At 34.3% G+C, this 20,550-nt stretch overlaps 1 protein-coding gene across 2 annotated transcripts in view; it reads left to right on the top strand.

The window, feature by feature from the left end:
- The first annotated feature begins 410 nt into the window (after window positions 1-410).
- Window positions 411-20,550, top strand: part of LOC149803015 (protein HID1-like) — a 76,940-nt gene continuing 56,800 nt past the window's right edge. Inside the window, exons 1-7 of one of the 2 annotated variants that reach the window (XM_089952569.1) lie at window positions 411-531; window positions 4,689-4,902; window positions 6,635-6,744; window positions 11,866-11,910; window positions 14,036-14,089; window positions 14,916-14,930; window positions 15,956-16,124. In XM_089952569.1, the coding sequence (XP_089808695.1) occupies window positions 466-531; window positions 4,689-4,902; window positions 6,635-6,744; window positions 11,866-11,910; window positions 14,036-14,089; window positions 14,916-14,930; window positions 15,956-16,124 (673 nt within the window). In that variant the 5' untranslated portion in view covers window positions 411-465. The remainder of the gene's footprint in view (window positions 532-4,688; window positions 4,903-6,634; window positions 6,745-11,865; window positions 11,911-14,035; window positions 14,090-14,915; window positions 14,931-15,955; window positions 16,125-20,550) is intronic. The other variant, XM_089952570.1, reaches the window with a different exon arrangement.

Raw genomic sequence — 20,550 nt, 5'->3', positions numbered from 1 at the left:
TTTAAAATTAAAAATAGTTTTGTTTGTTAATTTTTAATTAGTCATCAATAATAGTCCTCCACATATGATAATTAAAAGCACACACACATATATATATATATATATATATATATATATATATATATATATATACAGTGTATATGTCTTAATTTTGTTGTCATGAGGTGAAATAATATTAATATATTAATGTGATCATTTCATAAAAGTAGTAATTACCAGAAAGTCGATCACATTACCGCTTCTGCTTAAAAATGGTTTAAGGAAATGTACAGCATTAAAACAGTGTGTAAAACAAGTCGGACGTTGTTCCTAAATGTGATTAGATCCGTGTTTGTATCGGAGTTCTTGTAACGTAAAAACAAAATGTTCCATCAACTTCCGGATTGAAGAAAAAAAAAAATAAGTAATTTACCAATCGGAAAACACCACAGACATCTGTGAGCATTATGCCAACAAACCCGTGAAATGGGAAACGCAGACACCAAATTAAATTTTAGAAAAGCTGTCATCCAGCTTACAACAAAGACGCAGGTATCTAACCGATGCAGGGCCTTTGATTACTTAATTTTAGGCATGAAAAAGACAAATACAGAAGATGGCTGTCTCCCACACTGTATTTTCATGTGAGCCGGCATTGTCGATAATAGGGAGCAAATTGTAATATGCGTCAGATGGACAACAAATAAAGAGAACAGATGAATAAATACCTCAGTCATTTAAAATTTATAATAGTCTAGTCCTCCAAAACGACACGAGACTTTCGCATCTTTTAGTTCTATTCGAATTAACAATGCAGGAATCTTTAATTGAGTGAGTCACAGTCCTCTCCATCTCGCACCCGCTAAAGCGCACACTATTTAAGTTATGCCTCACCTTAATATATAATCAAGTCGCACCCATCTGTAATATATCATATATTAAATGATTGTTACCATGTGTGTTTTCCACTTCATGAACCTTTATTAACTATATAAATTTACTAATCATTTGTTGTATATTTATTCAGGCAGATAAGTGTCATGTATTTCACACTCTACTGATTACATTATTTTTCTACATTTAGCTCAGTTTCTTTTATACTGGTGTATATACAGTCATGAAACTTGATTTTTCACAGCGACTGGGCAAGAAGATTTTTGTTTGCAGAAGGCTTACATAGTTGCAGCTATATGGTTTTATAAACCAGTTTAATACAGGCTATGAAATCTATTGCAGTTATGTTTCATCTGAAGAGGTGTATTACTAACAAGCATCTGGCATTTTTGCTTTGTGAATTTCATTCCAGTTTGATGAAAGGTGTATGCATTATTGAAGTGTGTTGGCTTCTCATTGGTCCAAGTAGATATATCATTCATTTTTTTCCTGTGTCTACATTTTTACTTGCCAACTTAATGCACCTACCTTACATTAGTTTCATTGTACATTCCTTTTAATTATAACACTGGCTGGTGAAATCGAAAACTAGATAATTAGATTATTAATGGCAATCATAATAATAATTATTTGGAAGAAATAAAATCAGAAAATTTGTTAGGCACATATTTATAATTAAATTAATACAGCATGGTGTAGGAATTCTGGAACATTGTTCAAATTTTTATCTTAACATCCAAGTGGGATCAGTCTTATTGTTGTGTTTAGTTTTTATTTGTGAGGATTGATTTATTTAAACTATTCACTGGAATTACAAAGTGCTGTTGGACATTAGGACTAATTTACTATTTTGGAGTTATTGTGATTCATTCAAGGACATGTAGGGTTATATCATTATGTAGGGTTATATAATTGTGATACATCAAAACTGTTAGCACATAAATACTATTCCAGGCTATTGGCACATCAGCACATTAAATTGGAATTCATTTGGAACACCACTGGAATTCATTCAGAATCTTCTATACTTTTGGTCTTGTGATAGAACTTGTAGGACTAATTGGGATTTAAATTACAGTACTGTAAGTTCTTCTTAATTTTTCACTTTGTATTATAGGAAATAAATTATTTGTTGAATTTTACCAAAGGTGATGGTTTTCATTATTTCTGTTACTTAGTTAAAGACAATAGGTTCGAAACACACATTTGATATTTTTTGTGATACCATGGCAACAATGTTTAGCTCAAGTTGTACATATTTTGAGATTGTTGGACCATGAGTAGTGTACAGATTGGGAGGACTGTACCATATAAAATTTTCTATAGGTGACTTTGCATAAGCTGGGTTTGTGGTGGTTATCTTGTATTTAGATGACTTGTTTTAACACATTAACCCCTGGTGATGAGTTAATGTGGCAGGAGGTAGTAGCCTACTGCCGAGCTCTGTAACGTCAAGGTCATGCATGATACACTAAAATGGGTGGTATTATAGAAAGGTAGACAGATGTAGCTCTGCAATGATACCAGATAATTTGGAAGTTTTAGTTGCACTACAAAACACAGAGGGAAAACCCTCATTTTTCGGACCTGATTTTTTTTCCACCCAAAAGTCGCCAATGGTTGGAATCCAATTTTGTGTGCCGATTTTAGACTTTTTGGTCTCACATCTAAGGCAGACTGGTGTGAACTGCAAACAGACTGATGAACCTTTGCAAAAAGTAGGATAAGATGAGCATTTGGAATAAAGAGTGGTCTTGATACGAAAATAATGGGTCCGTTAAGCAAAAAATAAAACTTGAAAAAATCCAACTTTTACCCTTCTGCTCATGTGTGAGCCAAATAGCCAATGAAAAATGATGTTTCTAACACAACTAGGCATTAGGTTATTGGAAAATCACCTGGAAGTTGAGTCTTAGGTTGTATTCAGAAATAGCTTTCAAAATGTATTTCCTACTCGAATTTCAGGTAAAAATGACAAAAATATCCATGGGTTAATGTGTTAAAAATGACAGTCAAACAAAAAATAATTATAAGAAATATTGAGTAAGCTTTTTTACTCGGACTTTTAAACAACAGCTCATGCTGCATGCATTTACATTCATTGTCACAACCCTGCTACTGTATTATAAATAATGACTGATCCACTACGGTATTATAGATAATACTTCAGAAGGTGTGCATTAAAATTTAATGACTCACAAGCCCCCAGTGAACAGTTTTGACTCTCTAAATACAGATAACAACTCAAGGTTGACTAAATAATAATTTTATCAAATATATGAATGCAAGAATTTCATGGACATAAATCTTCAGCTCAATATATCATAATTCAATAATGGCCGGGTTGACCAAATGCCCTTTACTCTTTACTTCGTCACATAGAAATTACTGTCTTATTGTGAGAGAGTCTCTGTTCAGTGAGTTTTCCCAAGTACTTGTCTAATTTCTCTTCTTCCCTACTTCCTTCCTCTTCCTCCTTCTGTACACTGTGCCTCTTGTGTACACACTGGAAGTCTCCATGGCTTCCTTCTTATTCTCTTGGTGTCATCACTTCATACACTCTGGAATATCTCAGCACTGACTCTCACAACACCCTGGGAACTTCCTGAAGAAATATAAGGGACGTACACCTTTGTCTTCCTACTCTACTCTTTGAAATTAACCACTCTCATGGACCTTCCATCAGACTAATGGGTGAATAATTTTACCAGGCCCTATGTACATATAAATTTCCACTTATCGGAGTCATGCCTTGAGCTCTATGCATGAATAGCATTAATCAGTGAATTTTTGTAACACACTCACACTATCTACCCATCGTTACTATGTAGTCATTCCTATTGCATGCGTCCTAAGAATTACAGAATTAACATATAAATACATATGCACATAAATCCAACTCCATCTAATTTCGCATAGTGCTCAATCTACATTCTGATAGATGCTAATGTACATGTCATAATTCAAGTATTTAATAAATTCAACAATATGATGCGATTAAATATTCTAATAAATGCAATTATACATGAGGATTCAATATTCTAATATATTCAACTATCTACTCAAATCATGCACAAAGACTCGGCCAAGATACCATCTTACCTTTGAAAAGCTTGTTTACCTAGTTCAATTCCCTTCTTTTTACAAGTTAAGTCTCGGAATGGCTTTTAGCTAAAATTCCCTCCTCAACATAAGCTTCCTGCTTTGCTAGACAATATGTCTCTCTCCCTCAAGAATTAGCAGCTCACTGATGGGTCTGTGCGCATTACTAACAGGAATGAAGCATTTTCCCGCCTAAAGTGTTAGCCCCTCCAGGCAAAGATCTAGCTTCTCTTATCCCTAATTAGTCGACACGCCTACCGTTTGATGTTCTTTCTGCATGGGTCCAGGTTTCTTCACATCATCTTGGCACACTACGGGGGATCCGGCCTGAATGTGCCCTTTGGCAGAAGCCCCGCTTGCAGAAGGATTAAATACCTTTGAAGCCAATTTAGAGATCCTAAATTATGTAACTCCTAGTAAGATGTCCAGCCCACATGCTCTGATTCTGTACAATTCTGCCTTTGGTTCGTTACATTCATATATAAAAAAATCTAAGTTAAATTATGATTGCTTAGTGCCTTATGCTTCTGTTCACCTTAGATATTACCTCAAGTTTACCAAACTGGAGGCACTAGGCATTTCTTATGGGTTTCTCTTTTAGATGGCAATGGTCCCATGTATAATGTTTATAAAAACAAATGTGTGAAAATCTAAAAATGCATTTATATATGCTGTATTTTGTACAAATGTTTTAGCAAAATTTTATTTTTCAGCCCATTGAGGCAAGTGATGAAGCATTCTGGGAGCAGTTTTGGTCAGACAGTGTGACATGTGTCCAGGATGTATTTACTCTTATACCTGCTGCAGAAATACGAGCGCTGCGGGAAGAATCTCCCTCAAATCTAGCAACATTATGTTACAAAGCTGTAGAACAACTTGTAGCTGCAGCAGAAAGTGGCTGTCACGCACAAAAAGAACAGCAGACAGGTGCTTTATTTTAACCACATGTGTCTATGACCAACATGTTTCTTTGATATCATAACTTTAAATACAGTCGTTTTTCATATGCACTAGTTTCAAGACAATACTTCAGATCACAATATTTTATTAACATTAAATTTTAGCAAATCATTAATTTAGTATATTTGTGAAAAAAATTGTATGTGAATTTCCCATTGGCAAAAATAGTTCTAATGGGGGGTTTTCTTCTGTCATACAAAGAGCGATATGTTCTTGTGTGCTACACTTTATATATCTTAGCACAGGAAAAAATGTGGTGTTTTTTTTTTGCGACGTGCATTATTATCAAACTGTACATAACATGGAAGTGCTGTCAGAAATGAGGGATGGTAAAAGCAGAGACATGATTCAATAAGATCGTTTCATTACATTTATGAAATGGTGACTGCAAGTATCTATCCAAATCAAAAACATTTAGAACTCCAAGACTGAGTTGAGGCAGATGACAACATTTCTATCATACATATGCAAGGATTCAGTTAATAGATACTCTGTGTGTTTTATATAGCCGATTTCTTCTCCAGAATGTTGAGAATTTTACCACTGGACAGCCTAGGGTCTTCTTTTTTTTCTACCCTTGCACCAGATAAAAAACCTCACAAGCCCCAAATATTCTGAAATACAATTTATTTCAGGTGTCATGGTAAGTACATTTGTGCACATTAATCAATTTAGGATGCTCAGTAAAGAAAACATTGCCAATTTGTATGTCATTCCCTGCCAAATTACCATTACTATGTAAACCTAGTTCGGGCATTGTTAAGGATATCAAGAAGTGCAGTATCTCTGTTTATATTCAGTTTATGAATGTCAATAAAGTAACATGTGAGAGTAGCATAGATCATATACTGGCTTTTGTGCATAACCTGTCATTTACAGACAGATGGTGTTAAACCCAACAAATCCAAACAAAACCTAAATTTTTAAAGTACAGAAAGACATAAAAATAATAAAAAAATTCTGGTAGAAATATAAGTTTTTACTTTGCATTAGAATATCTTTCTTTACCTAAAAATTGCTCTGCACTGGTGGCCTAAGTGGTTTGAGCATCCACCTTGTATGCAGGAGGTCACAGGTTTGAACCCCAGTTGAGTCATACGAAAGACTTATGGTACTAGCAGCTGCCTCACTTGGCAGTCAGTATAAAGAGGTTAGGGTTAGGATTGGTCAGCCTGGTGTCAGGATAATGAAACTAGGTGGGACATATGTGCTAGACATCACTATAAGCTGCCACACTGGTGACATAAGGAATTTTTTTTAAAGCTACACACATAAAATTTGTTAGATCTCAAGTGTGAATGAATTAGATTTCCAGTGACAAGAATTTATCATCTGTTGGTAAAAGTTATGAGGGTAGATCCAGAAAGGCCTTGATCATATATTAGGGTGGTTACCTAAATTCCAAACTTCCTTATCCAAATCCCTTGTATACTTAAATGGAACATTAAAAATGTAATCCATGGATATTTGTATTAGGTACAACAGTAAGAACTCCAATTGGGACTACCCCTGAAATAAAACCGTTTTCAAACAGCAGCCATATTTTGTCAGTACAATTTACTTTACAAGAAGAGGAAACATGAAATAAGAAATGAGGTCATTTCTCCATTGATACCACTTTTCCTAAGTCTGATCTGAGGTAATATCTAGGAGATTATACTGTGTTTAACATTAATATGCAACTAATATTGTTTTGCAGCCTTGAATTGTATACGTCTTCTGACTAGGGTTCTGCCATACATATTTGAAGATCCAGATTGGAGAGGGTTTTTCTGGTCTAAGTTGCCTGGACAGTCTGAGGAAACAGAGGTATTCTTTCTTTCAAACTATCACATTTTCTTTCTATTTTTCAAAATTGTTGAACAGTAATAAAATTTAATTTCTTGTGCTTCTGGAAATTGTCAAAGACTATGTAGTTCTATTTTGCATGCCTGTAATTTGTCCATGTATCCATCCATCCATGCATAATTTATGCTTTCTGTTTCATTCTGCATCATATCCGGTAGAGAATAAAACCCAAACTTAGTAGTATATTGTGTATATTGCTAATATTAAAACATTTAAGAAAGGTGGATGATGGCATGATACCCATAGTATGCATAGATTAAGAAAATATGTGCATTTTTTCCATGAAAATTACATTCACATGGTAATGTCTAAGCAATAAACAAGAACTTCACCAATCAAATCTTGAGCATACTATAGGCACAGGGCTTGAAATTAATGCTAGTCAGTTAATGTGTGGTCATTGACATTGCCAACAGATCACTAAAACCCAGCCATCACTAATGTGTTGGAGCAGTGAAAATTTCAACCAGATGCTGTCATAACATTTAACAAGTAGTCTTGTGTTAGACAAACAGCAAATTGTGTGTTTACAATCATAAAGATGTGGAAGATTTTTCAGGGTGTGCAACCACCACAGAAATGTCCAAATTTAGATGATGACAACAGAGAGCCTGGTCATAAATATGATCAAGAGAAAAAAGTAAGAAAGTACCAGAAATGATTAGAAAAAGCATACAAATAGCTGAAGTCTGATCCAGAAAATGCTGTAATGTGCACCATTGTACCAGTTTTTCAGAAAATGTGAATGTGTGTGGGGTGCTTTCTGCATTCATGGTTGTAAAAAGTTTCATAAATTGTTCTGGAAATCATGCTAATGGTAGGGCTTCTTAATTGACCCAGTGTCAAGGCTAACCAAAGAGATTCCATCCAGCTGTGAATTTTCATTGATTTTTATGCATATTCCTTTGCATATTGTGGATTTCTGTTTTCAGACCTGTTATATCACAAGTGGTTATATTGATACCAGTGTCTGTACATTCTAAATATGAACATTTTTATTTACCATAAATTTGGTTATTGATTTTGTTGACACCTTTTTGGGTTATTTCATCTTATAGCATTTTTAAAGCTTGATTTTGCAAGACAAGATGCCTGGTTTTTGTTGCCACTGTAGCTGCATCTCTCTTTGGTCCAATGCTTTTCGACTATTGGTTTGTCAGTTCTGTTTAATGGTCAGATAGAGCAGGTATATGCAACTTCCTCCAGGTTATGGGCCAATTAAGCAATATTATTTTAAGCCACAACCTATGATGTAAATAAATAGATAAAACCAGGTTGTGAGCCATAGGTTGCACATGCATGTTATAGAGGATATATGGAAGCAGGTCGTGCAAGAACTGGCCTACTAGCACTCCTTACCCACTCCAGCTTTTTTGCCCACATCAGTCTCAGCTACAAGTGAGAAATGATTCTGACCAGAGGGATTGATGACTAAAATAGCGTTTTCCTTTACCCTTGTTTATGTTTCATAGACCCTCTAATTTGTCATTTGACCCCAGTTTTGATACCAAGGCAATTTTTGACTCAGTCTTTTACCCCTGTGGTATACACTGGCTGAAACCTGCTCAACAGTGACAGTCTTGACTAGAATGCAATTCCAGACAGCAACCGACTCCTCAGTCTTGGAGGCAGTATGATAAAGGGAAAGGAAACCAAGTTTCTCTTTCCCATGGCTCCAAACAACTGCTTTGGACTTGTCACCTCAACTATCTGCCTTAAATCGATCTGTAGCCACCAGACTTCTGCATATTTGTCAATATTGGATCAGTTTTTTGTGTGTAAAACAAATAACTAATCAATGTTATTGTTGGATGGGGTTTGAATTTTGTTTATCCAATCTCTCCGCTCGTGTGTTCCCATTCCATGATGGAGATTCCTGCAGATCCTGGGAAGATGGACATTGTACCAAAGGAGATTCTCTGCTCCCCAAACATGTATGTGCAGGCTCATTGGAGTTGTATTCAAGGCTTTTGCTGGCAGAGATCTCGCTAGGATTTTAAAACAAGGAGTACAGGACTCCCAGATTGGTAAAAATAGGAGTCCCACCATCAAAAGTTGCAGTCCCTTCTTTCCTACAGAATCAACACAGACATGAGTGCATTTAATTTTAGATGGAGAGGTTTCTTTAATGTAATCACTCACTTTAATATAGCTTCATTACAACAGTCCATTGACAGGATTGCAAATTTATGGTTTATTTATTTGTCTACATCCTTGTAGTAATTTTAGGCAACGGTTAAATAGTAACCGATTTGCGTTTTTTTCTCGTATTTGTGAAAATACGTGTCAAGTCGGAAAACAGCTTAGACCTTAAAGCGCATCTTGCGAATTCCACAACATAGCATTGTCCTCTAAGTTTCTGACCTACATAATTTGCAGTTTAAAGTTAAATCTTTAATAAAATAATACCTTGGTTTTGCTTTCAATGATTTGTATATTTTTCTGAAAATATTTGCCCGATGATGTACGAAAACAGCCAATCTAATAAACTGGTACATCCCGGACTTAGGAAATCCGCCATTATTTCCCGTTAGGCCTACTGGTTCACTTACAGTTTCAAACTAATTTTATGACGAAATAGTGTACAATAGGCAGTTAATATATATCCAGATCACCGATTCTGATCTTAAAAAACATGTTTGTATGTTTTATCATCAAATGATATCATGCAGGAAATTGATAGTTGCTACCTTACTTGAAAAAGGGTTAATGGTCAATCAGCTATCAAAGCATATGCTTGTGAATGGGCAGGAGTTTGTTTGTCAACGTAATTGATATCAAAACTTGGCCTAGCTACTGATCTATTGACGAATACATTTCGCTAAAAACACTAGAACTAATCGGGCTAAGGCGAGGGGCATTTAAAAAGAAAGTATGGTCAGTCAATGTCCCTCTTAAATTGCTCTTGTTCATCCATCAGAGTGATACTGAATTTTGTCAATCCAAGTAAGGATTTATTCCAAACACTAAGCTAGGCATCACACACTTTCTTACACTTAGCTACTGTCCTATCAGAACTATCAATTCTAGCAGCTTTAGCACTCTTCTGAATCTCGTTACAATCTTCGTTAAGTTTGTCGTTTAACCCCAAAATACTTATCCAAATTACGAATGGCATTTTGTCTAAGTCTCAACATGTCTTGATTCTCGTGTACTACTTATTCCGATACATTCGGAAATGAACACAATAACAAAAGCTAAAGTTTTTTACTTTTATAGATGACCACATGTACATCTCTGGGTCTTTCTGACTCTAAATTTAATCACTGTAAATATCAGTACATTTTCCCACCCGGCCGCCAGTCAAAGCCTTTGAACTGGCCGCCCAGCTATTGCATCATGTTCTTTTTGATGTACTCTTATAATGGCAACATGTATGTACATCAAGGGGTCTTTCAGTCACTGAATTCTGTCATTGTAAATATCAGCACAGCTAATTGATCAACACGTTTTCCCACAAAGCAGGTAGCTGAAGCAGGACTGGCAAGTCTTTGAATTTTGCCACACACCTATTACATGCGTACGCAGGACTCCCGCCTCACTGATTTTCTGCGTCCCAGATCAAAAATTGGCGTCCAAATACACGTAATTAAGCGTTTCCGAGATCTCTGGCTGGTGTCAAAAACCAATTACAAACTTAGACCAGTGATAGATCTTAGCCATCTCTGCAACAAATACATTAGCGGGAGCAAGTGAGGGTACAAAGTCCATTATATAACTGAGTTATCCTTTTTATCCAGAGAAAGTGCTTCTGTCTATATGGTCCAGCAAAGAAGATAAATCACACCAACATTGATGGACAGTATGTGGCAGCAAACATTATATCCAAGGCATTCTTTCCTCTCAACAGTTTCAAATAGGTTTTTGAATTTGCATTCACAAGATGACATGTTAACACCCAGATGAACTGTATTAAGTCCACTTGGGGCTCTTGTTAGTTCACCCTGCAGTAAGACCAAGTGAGTTTTGGCATGTCCCTTACTCTGGTACATGTATCCATCATCCGTTGCTATTTTCAATTTCTTTTCAAATTCTGCCAGACCAATTTCATCGAAACTTGAAACATAGTATCCTGGCATCAATTAATTTCAGGTTTATACAAATGATGTTGATCTGCTACCAAAATATGTCCTTATTACTAAATATAGAAGAACTTTTCAATGCCTTTTTTGCCAAACCTGCTGAACAGATTTTAAATAAATGTAACAGAAATCATCTTAGTATCAAGACCTTTAAAGTTGATACAAATATGGCTGCTGTTACTAAAAATATAATGTAAGTAACATCTTCAATATATGCTGAACAGAACTTGACTAAATTTGTCAGAAAGTGTTTGAACACCTTTCAGAATGTAACAAAAGATGCAATTCTTGCATCAAATATATCTACCATTACTAAATACAGAAAAATATGGACAGCTGAGCTTTATGTGAAACAAATACTGAACAGATTTTGACCTAAAGTATCCTGATATTGATGCCATTCAGTCTTCACAAATGATGCTGATGCAGTCAAGTATGAGATACAAAAATATTAGAGAAACTTTGAAACATTCGTTTTTATAAGATACAGAATCAACATCATAAGAGAAATTTTAACAAAGTATCATGCAGACCCAAATTTTTAAAACTCCACTTGCATTTAGTTTTTGGGTAGATACAGCTAAGTGATCTCAGACCCACTTGGGACCTGTTTGTTTGATTACAACAGAATTTGCCTAAATTTGCTATGAAGCTTCCCCTCATCTGGTGTCAAATAAGTTTGATGATGACCAAATTTTGACCACATCTTAAAGATTTATGGTCTTTGATTGTAATGCCTTGTATGCACTCAAGCATTTAGACTGTTTTTTACCACTTTCAAATTAGCCTAAAGCTTGATATTATTAAGATTATAGCTGATATTAATTATAAGTAAAATTTTGCCCATGCTTTACTTGAGTAATTATGCAGAATTAACTTAGTATACTTACATAATTCATTCATTTTACAGCCTTTGGACTATGGTGTACAATGGCCATATCAATGGTAACTTCTTCTTTGATATATCTTAATAAGTATCTCATGAACTTTTCTCTTTCAGGATGAAAGCCCACCATTGGCACAGTCTTTGTTGAATGCCGTAGGGGTAGGTTGAGACATTTGTTATCATGCCTCTTTTCTGGTTAATTTGATGTGTGTTTGAGAGAGAGTTGTTGTGGGGTTTAACACCATTTTTCAGCACACGATAGGCTATGCATGTCGGCCAGTATTAATGGTGGAGGAAGAACCGGGGAAAAACCACCGACCCACAAGAATGTTTGAGAAAGAGGGAGTTAAAACCTGTGCATAGCAACTGCTCAGGAGGTCATACTTGAGTGATCTTTATTGATAGATGTTCTTTATACTCAGATAAGTGTCATGTAAGTTGGAAAGAAGTAGTGAAGCATAGAGAGATGGATGGATAGAGAGAAGCAGAAAAAAACAAATCTTGTACCAGGTGAGAATATGTCCTTTGCAATGAAAGTGATTAAGTTGGATAATGGATTAAGCTGACAATCACCTAATAATCACAGCTGTGATGTGCCAGGGTCTACAGTGTTGACAAGTAGCAGTCACTTGTCTCATAGAGCAGGTGATTGCTATATGCAGGAAACGTGTGTAAGAACTTTTGAGGTGGTAGAAAAATCATGACTGCTATTGGATGGTGTTTACCCTATGCAGGTAGTTGCTAGACGAGGCTTGATTGTACCTTTTCTGTTCAATAGTGATCTTTTTTTCTCTGAAATATAGCATGCAGTTTTGCTTTTCTTATAGTCTTTGCATCATTCAAGATCTGCTTGAGAGACGCAGTTGTGAAAATCCAATGTGAAGGAGAAAAATGTAGAGAATATGCTGCCCTTGGATGTTGTTTATAACAAGAGTACCTTAGTTATTCTAATAGAAGCCTGCCTCGAATAAATGCCTACATCTATTTTTCCACAGAAAAAGAAATTCCTTCCTTATCGAGGCTTATAGAGCCATATATATATATCCATTATGATATGTCCAGATAATTAAAACAGAACATGAATAATCCAGTGACTGTTAGAAAAAGCAAAACAACTTAATTTACAAATGTTTTAAGTCAAACAGTGATGTACAGTATTCAGTCCTCCCTGTTTGGAAATAGCACTGCTCCCAGGGTGTCTATTAGAATAACTATGGTATTTGAAATATACAGTTATGTCTCTTATCTGACAGTTGCATTTTAATAGTATGTATTTTACAAGTGATGGAATCCACATTATGTCAGTAGTCTTTCTTCTCTATGTTATTATGAAAATCACATTTTTATTTATATACACTACTTTTTAATTCTTGGCTTTGATTAGCTATTTTAAAAATTGCTAAACAATGTCAGATTAATTTTCTTATGCACCTTTTCAGTGTTTGTTCTTTCACTAATTGAAAGGCAGTTGTGCACACATATACTACACAGATTTGAGACAAATTTTGTCTTACCTACAAATGATAAGCTAGATATGTCACTTTTTATCTCATCATTGATAGTATAGACATCTGTGGTTGTACATTTAGCTTATTTTCTCATGCGTGTTGTATGTACAGTCATGAAGCTTGATAGTTTATATTCATCATTGAAGGCACAAACAAAAGGATGTTACAGTGTGCTTATTTTCATGCTCCAGCAACATTGCTGAATATGCCTTGGCAAAACAAGCAACACAGAATTCTACAGAGTTTATATTTTATGATGGTAGACATGTTGGTATACCAAATTAAAAGGATATTTATTCAGTTTTTACAAAAATATAGTATTTGCATGTTCTCATTTATGGAAAACTAAAATTGTTAGCAGCCTTCTCTCTTCTTCTATTAATAGGATACAGTAGCAACTGTCCCTTTGTGTTTTTTAAATAAATAATAAAGTTACAATTTAGGTTTCAGATGAATTATGAACAGTTATCACAATGATTACAGGACAGCTACAAGCCACTTAAGACTTGTAATGCAGACAGTTGTGCTTACTTTTGTGATGAAAAATGCTAAGATGTTGCTAGGAAATTTATCCAAGGAAGGCAAATTTGGAAACTCTGTATTAGAAAAGAAATGTTCTTTCACCATAATTGCATCATTGACAGTGAACCGTGCTTCATGGTCTGTATCATTTCCAAGCATGTACATCATTATATATGTACTAAATAACTACCTAGTAAGTATGAAGCACTTGTGCTTACTAAAACATTTTGGTAATTCTTTTATTTTCATTTCAGGACTTGCTGTTCTGTCCAGATTTTACAGTTGCATCTAGCAGAAAGTCAGGACCAGTGAGTCATTTTTATGTAAAATTATTACATGTCTTTTTCTTTAGGCTATAATTTTATTTTACTTATCATTAGATTGACATAATGTAGAACATGCTTAATGAGTACCATATATACTAGCTTATAAGTTGAGTTCAACTGCAGACAGTTTAGATATAGATCTCCTGTCACATAATGTGCCTGCAGATCTAGGTGTGTGCAGTTTGTTAGGAGAGATCAGTAGAACAAACAACATAGCTTGGAATGGGATCTGCAAATGTAATAATAGGCAGAAGATCAGGGTCTGTTATTTGTAGTTGGACTCTACTTGTAATTAGGGATATACTGTATGGTAGCTTTTTTCAATTTAATGTTCTGTGACAAATGTTGTTACTTTTCAGGCTCTCATTACAGATTATTTTGTTTGAAATAAACATTCGATTATGGCAAAATAAAGTGTCTCTATATTGGATCAGTGAAGTTGGTAACAATAAAATATTGCAGAGAGCAAACTTTCATGTATATCATCAATCATAGCCACATTTCAGATAAGTAGTACTGTTAATTAATTCTTCACTTTCTTGAAAGTTAGAACAAGTAACTGCTCATAGGTTTTTCTTGCAAAGAATTTAAATCACTTTTCTAAATGTATATTCAGATGAAAAATAAAAGATTAAACAAAGGATGAAAATAAAATAATTGACATACACTGATGATTTTTTCATGTGGCCCTTAAGTTTAAAGAATATAATTTTCTTGTGTCAGTGAATATTTGTTAAAACAGGTCTGGTCTTTCATACTATGTCAAGAATATATGTTGTACATGAATAAAATATGCCATTTTCTTCAGAGGAGTGGAGAGAAAGTAAGTATGTTTAATGCTGCAGGAATGATTTCAGTTACTGAATTTATAATGGGGCTTTTGCTTTCTTGAATATGTTTTCGGGGCATCTGCTTTGAACGGAACATTTGCAAGCTACATAACAAAAGCAAAAAAAAATTCTTTTTAACTGCTAGTTACATATTGCCATGCAATGAAAGCTCCCCTATTCGCTCGTATATGCACCCATTTGCCTGAATTTGAGAAAAAGAATGAGTGAGAGAGAATACATCTGTGATATAAAAAGTTTAGACAGTACTACACATATCTATTCTTTTATTGGGATTGCATTTACAAAGTTTTAAGACCCAGGCTTTCATTTCTTGATGATTTTAGTCCATATAATGAAAAAGTTTGTAACAGCACATTCAGAAATTGTTTCCTCAGATATTTCAATATTACATGGCTAAAACATTTGGTTTAGAAGCAGCTGTTCTTTTCAGTATTGTTGAGTAAATGTACCTTATTCAGAGATACAAATAATACAATAAAGTTTCTCAGTAGAGGTATATCACCATTGTTGATTTCTTTGTATTTATTGTTTCCTATTAAGGAAATTATGTTTAGGAATGTTTTTAAAGATGAAAAAAAAAGACTAAAATGACTTTTAAAATCTGATGTAGAAATGAAGTGATAGTCTTTGAAGGAGTTGCATTAATCTGGCAGATTTTTCTTTGTTGTAGAAATAAAACAATAACATATGATCTGTTTAAACTTCTCTAGAAAGTACAGATATAACAAATTTAACTGAATAATCTGTGAAAAAGAACAACTTGCATTTTTTTTAAATTGAAAGACTCCATGATTGCTACTCTAGTGAAAGATGAATACAAGAATATATCATTTTATACAAAAAATTAAAAAATGTAGATGTATATTGCTTGTTTAAAATGTTCGAGGTAAAGGCAGTGTTTTCATGTAACTGTATTGTTCAGTCTTTTTTCTTTTTGTATCTTTTATCAAGTGGTTTTAGCACACTTTAGTCATTAACTGTTTTACATTACTTGTAGGATAATCCTGAAGACATGGGCTCAATAGACAGCTGTGAATACATATGGGAGGCAGGTGTGGGTTTTGCCCATTCACCACCACACAATGTCGGTCATGATTTGCACAGGACAGAGATCCTCAAATTGTTGACGACATGTTTTTCTGAGACGATGTACCTCCCCCCAGTTGGTGAGCTTACTGAATTTTTATTCATGTTTTTTGCTCAGGTACTGTAACAGCTTTTCCAAAATAAAGTACCATTATCAGAGGGCAAATTTCATCTAGACCATGCATACAATTTTTAAATACGGTGTACTTTCTCCATAAAAAATATGTTACTCCAGATCAGCCCTTATACTCCATAGGAAATCAGAGACAAGGTTTAGCTTACCACTACCCCAGCATTGGTAACACACAAATGAAAGTATATGCAGTCATGATAAATCTCTAGATCTTCTAGATCCTAGGCATTAATTTATAGTATGGCATGGAGCAGCATGGCTATGTGTCCATATTGTGTTGCTCCTTTTTCATCGTTCATTAGGCAGTCAACAAATGCATGCTACCACTTGGGAGTCCATATTTCTGATCTCATTTCAATCAGACTTGGAATATGGGGTTTATATCATCAGAATCTTGGGCAAGTTTGACAATGAACTAGAGCCATAAATATTAATTATGTGATCTTGCATCTGGTTAGTAAACCTTGTTATCACTCCAGTGGTTATATTTATGACCCTGTTTAGATCAGACTTGGAATTTGTGCCTGTATCATTAAGACCTCAAATAAAAGTAAGTAAAATCAACTTGATATAAAGTTTGGGAGATAGTTTACATAGGATGTATTCATACAGCACTACAAAAGCCTGCTTCGAGAGATGGCCAAACAGGGTGATATCATGCCCACTTGTACCATTATTGCATTAGCCCATGTTTTTGTTTTGACACTTATAAATACTATGAAGAATGACACTTAGCGAGGGGATGTAAATTTAGGAGTTAAACTCTCTTTACAAATTATGTTCTTGTGATCCATATTTCACGCTTCACTGACTTTTCTTATATATATTGTGTTATGTTTATTTCTCTATTCCTCTTCATGCAAGAATCATTAAACTAGATGATTGTATTTATCTCTGCTAGTACCACATCTCTGCAATAAAAGAAAGTCGTGATGACCTACATTTCACATTTTACTGGCATAGATCAACCTGCACCATGTATGTATACTGTTATATTTAGTAAACTTGTTGAGGTGATGCATCTTCATTAGTGCTCATCCACATTGCAGAAGTAGCTGACAATGACCCATAATTCATGCTTCAGTGACTTTGATTGAATTTCATGTTTTATTTCTTAATCTATGTTCATGCAAGAATGATCTAACCTAGATGAATCAAAATTTCTCTGCTAGTACCACACTCTTCCCTGCAACCTAAATTTCGTATTTTACTGCCTTTGGTAAAGTTTTGGTGTTTAGCTCATGACCAGATGGGTTTGGCACTCTCCATAAATACTATTGAACATGGAATCATGGAACTAGTTCTTGCATGCATCTTTATTCATGTTACACCCCCATCAACAATAGTTTCATTTTCCATGCTGATATGGGCACTGCTCATATAAGAATCGTCCAGCTGTATCTATGAATACCTCACCAAAAAGAAAAGATCGCTATGACTTCTATTTCACATTTTTCTGGATTATGTTAAGCTTTTTTTGTTTTGCTCATGACCAAATAGTTTTTTTACCTCCAGAATAATACTGTTATACCTAAAATAATGAAACTTGGTGAGGGATTGCATCTTGATGAGTACTATACCCTCATCTTTAAAGTGGGTTACTGTGAACTATACTTCATGTTTCAGTTAGTGTGGTTAAATGTTGTGTTTTTATTGTTCATGCTTGAATTGTTAAACCACATGATTGCATACATCACTCTTGTACCACAGCTAAATAAATTAATGTTACTGTGACCTTCATTTCACAATTTACCAACAGAAGTTTCTGCATTTAGCTTTTGTCAGCTTAGTACATTTTGGCATGCCAATACTGTGTTATCTAGAATCATAAAATCTTGGTGGTGAAATATATGGATGAGAACCGCTATTATATTATATCAGTTCTTGTTCATTATGGTTCATATTTTGTATTTTACTGACTTGGGTTCAATTTTGTTTGATGTTCATTTTTGAAAGCGCTATTCATGCTGGCTGGAATCATGAAATTCATGACCTTAATTTCATAATTTCTGGTTTAATTAAGTGTTTGCTTTCAGCTCATGACCACCTGATATTTTGGTATGCTTTATGCATGCTATCTTACCTCGAATTTTCAAGCTTTGTGTATAAATGCATCTGGATAAATTCTGCATCCTTACTGCAAAACGAAGTCTCTATGACCAGTATTTTAGGATTCATTGACTTTATTTAAATTTGTTTTGTTTATTTACTTGGATTCTGCTTATGTTCCGATTTGAACTTGATTATTGGATGCATCTCTTCTAGATCTACATCTTTACAGCCAAAGAAGGTGAAATGTGATGTACTTTTTATGTTTTACTAACATGGGTTAAGTATTTGTGCTTATGACTACATAGATTCTTCCTTTAAATATATATTTTTGACCAGTGCAGTTGGAAGTGGTAATAAAGAGAAATGTTTATTCAGCAATAAAGTTCCAGTGTTATTAACTATACAATGTATATTGTGATAGGTTACCCCCAGTTGGTCAGATGTGTATTGTAAATGTGAATGAGTATTGGAATTGGATTATTGGAATGCATGTTATTCGTGTGAGACCTAAACTGTAGTGGCTGATCAAGGTAATTAATGATCCATGAACTGTGCTTGTTCTACTGACTGTCACTCTAAGATTATTGAAATGCAGTGATTTTCACCTGTTAAAATTTGGCTTCTTCTTGCAGACAGTGATATAGGATTGCAAGCAGATTTTAAGAAACAAGAGTTAATACAGATGCAACAGTAATCTCAGCATTTTATCAACTCATTAAAGTACCTTTTCTTTGATATTTTTGGAAAGAATGTTCATTTTTAATTGTTTTTATGTCTTTTATGTGATGTCACATTAGGTAGGTAGGTTAGTGGATAGGTATGTCAGTAGGAATGTGAATGGTATGTTGGTAAGTAGATCAATAGTTTTAATGGTATATCAGCACAACATTGACTCTGTAGTGCTGATTAAAATGTTAAATTGTAAAAACATTAAAAAGTTAACATGTACAAATTTGAAAAAGATTAAAAGTTAAAATGTAAGGAGATAAAACTTGCAAAAACAACTTGTTTTAAGGGGACTCTTGTTTTGTTTTCAAGATCACTTTAGTCTGAATTTATTTTCTGCATGATAATGTTTACAGTGGCTGCTAGAGATAAATAGTATAGACGATCTGTTGTTATTATTTCTTTTCCTCATCTTTAAAGTGGGTTACTGTGAACTGTACTTCATGTTTCAGTTACTGTGGTTAAATGTTGTGTTTTTTAGTGTTTAGATAAGTTTTCAAAGTACTGTAGTGGGGTATCTTTGTTCCATTATTGATTTGTTTTTTCCCTTTAGATAAATTACATTTCATAGGTAATTATTTCAATACCTTTGAAATGCCATATTGTATTACTTTACATGATGGGACATGGCCTTCATAAATTTCTGAGGAGAAAATACACCATGTTAATTGGAATAAAGTTTATTAAGTAGTGTTCTTAATCATTTTGCTTCTTTCTCTATGGAGGCAGGAAACCTTTAACATTGAAAACATTTACATACAAGTGATGGTATTTTATAGATTGTTGGCTGTTGTAGCTCTCAAGTGCTTGAAAATTACTGTCATCAACATATGTTACTGTAGTGTTGGCTTTGGACCTTAGAATTCAAGTTCAGACAGAAAAATTATGAGCTCTGCAGAGTAATTTAACAAATCTAAAGGTGATTGGAGAAAGAATGCTGAGAAAAAGCTACTGAAAGTTAACATGTTGGCATATTGATATGTAAATGTCCTGCAGTTGTGAAAGTTGTGGTATTGTGGAAAATAGAAACTGTTATAAAAATATTCAGAATCTCTAGCTTTCACTAAGAGTAGTAAATGGTAGACTTTTAAGCTCAACATGTTTAATATTCAATATATTTCTCTTGAAGAAAATTTTTTCATCATTGGAGGCAGTTAATGATGGATTGTGGAATCATTTTTAAATGTACCATTTTGCATGGTTATATTTTGTAATAGCTGTTTACATTGTTTTTCAGTGGTGCTCTACATTTATAAGTTAGGCCTGCATTTAGCTTCTAAAATTAAGTGTTACCAACCTCATTCTTCTGGTGTAGATATTTAATTTTTAAAGATGGAAAATCATGAAATGCATGTAATTATTAAGTTTCTGGTGACTCTAAATCCTGAGCTGAGCATTCACATTTTCTTTGAAAGCAGTACAGTTAATCCCCTAGCCTAACATCTAGTACTAAATGAATCATTTGTTTGCGCTACTAAATAGTGAAACTTTCTCAACGGACTGCTAGAAACAAATCAGTTATGTTGATATGACAAAATCAAGTAACAGCATTCTAATTCTGATGGACAGGTAGCATGTAAAGTAATCTCAGAATT

Source organism: Sinohyriopsis cumingii, chromosome 3 (assembly GCF_028554795.1).
Source record: "Sinohyriopsis cumingii isolate HCF-2022 chromosome 3, ASM2855479v2, whole genome shotgun sequence".
NCBI classification, from domain to species: Eukaryota; Metazoa; Mollusca; class Bivalvia; order Unionida; family Unionidae; genus Sinohyriopsis; species Sinohyriopsis cumingii.
Note: the sequence above shows the minus strand (reverse complement) of the source record. Positions and strands in the feature narration are given on the sequence as shown.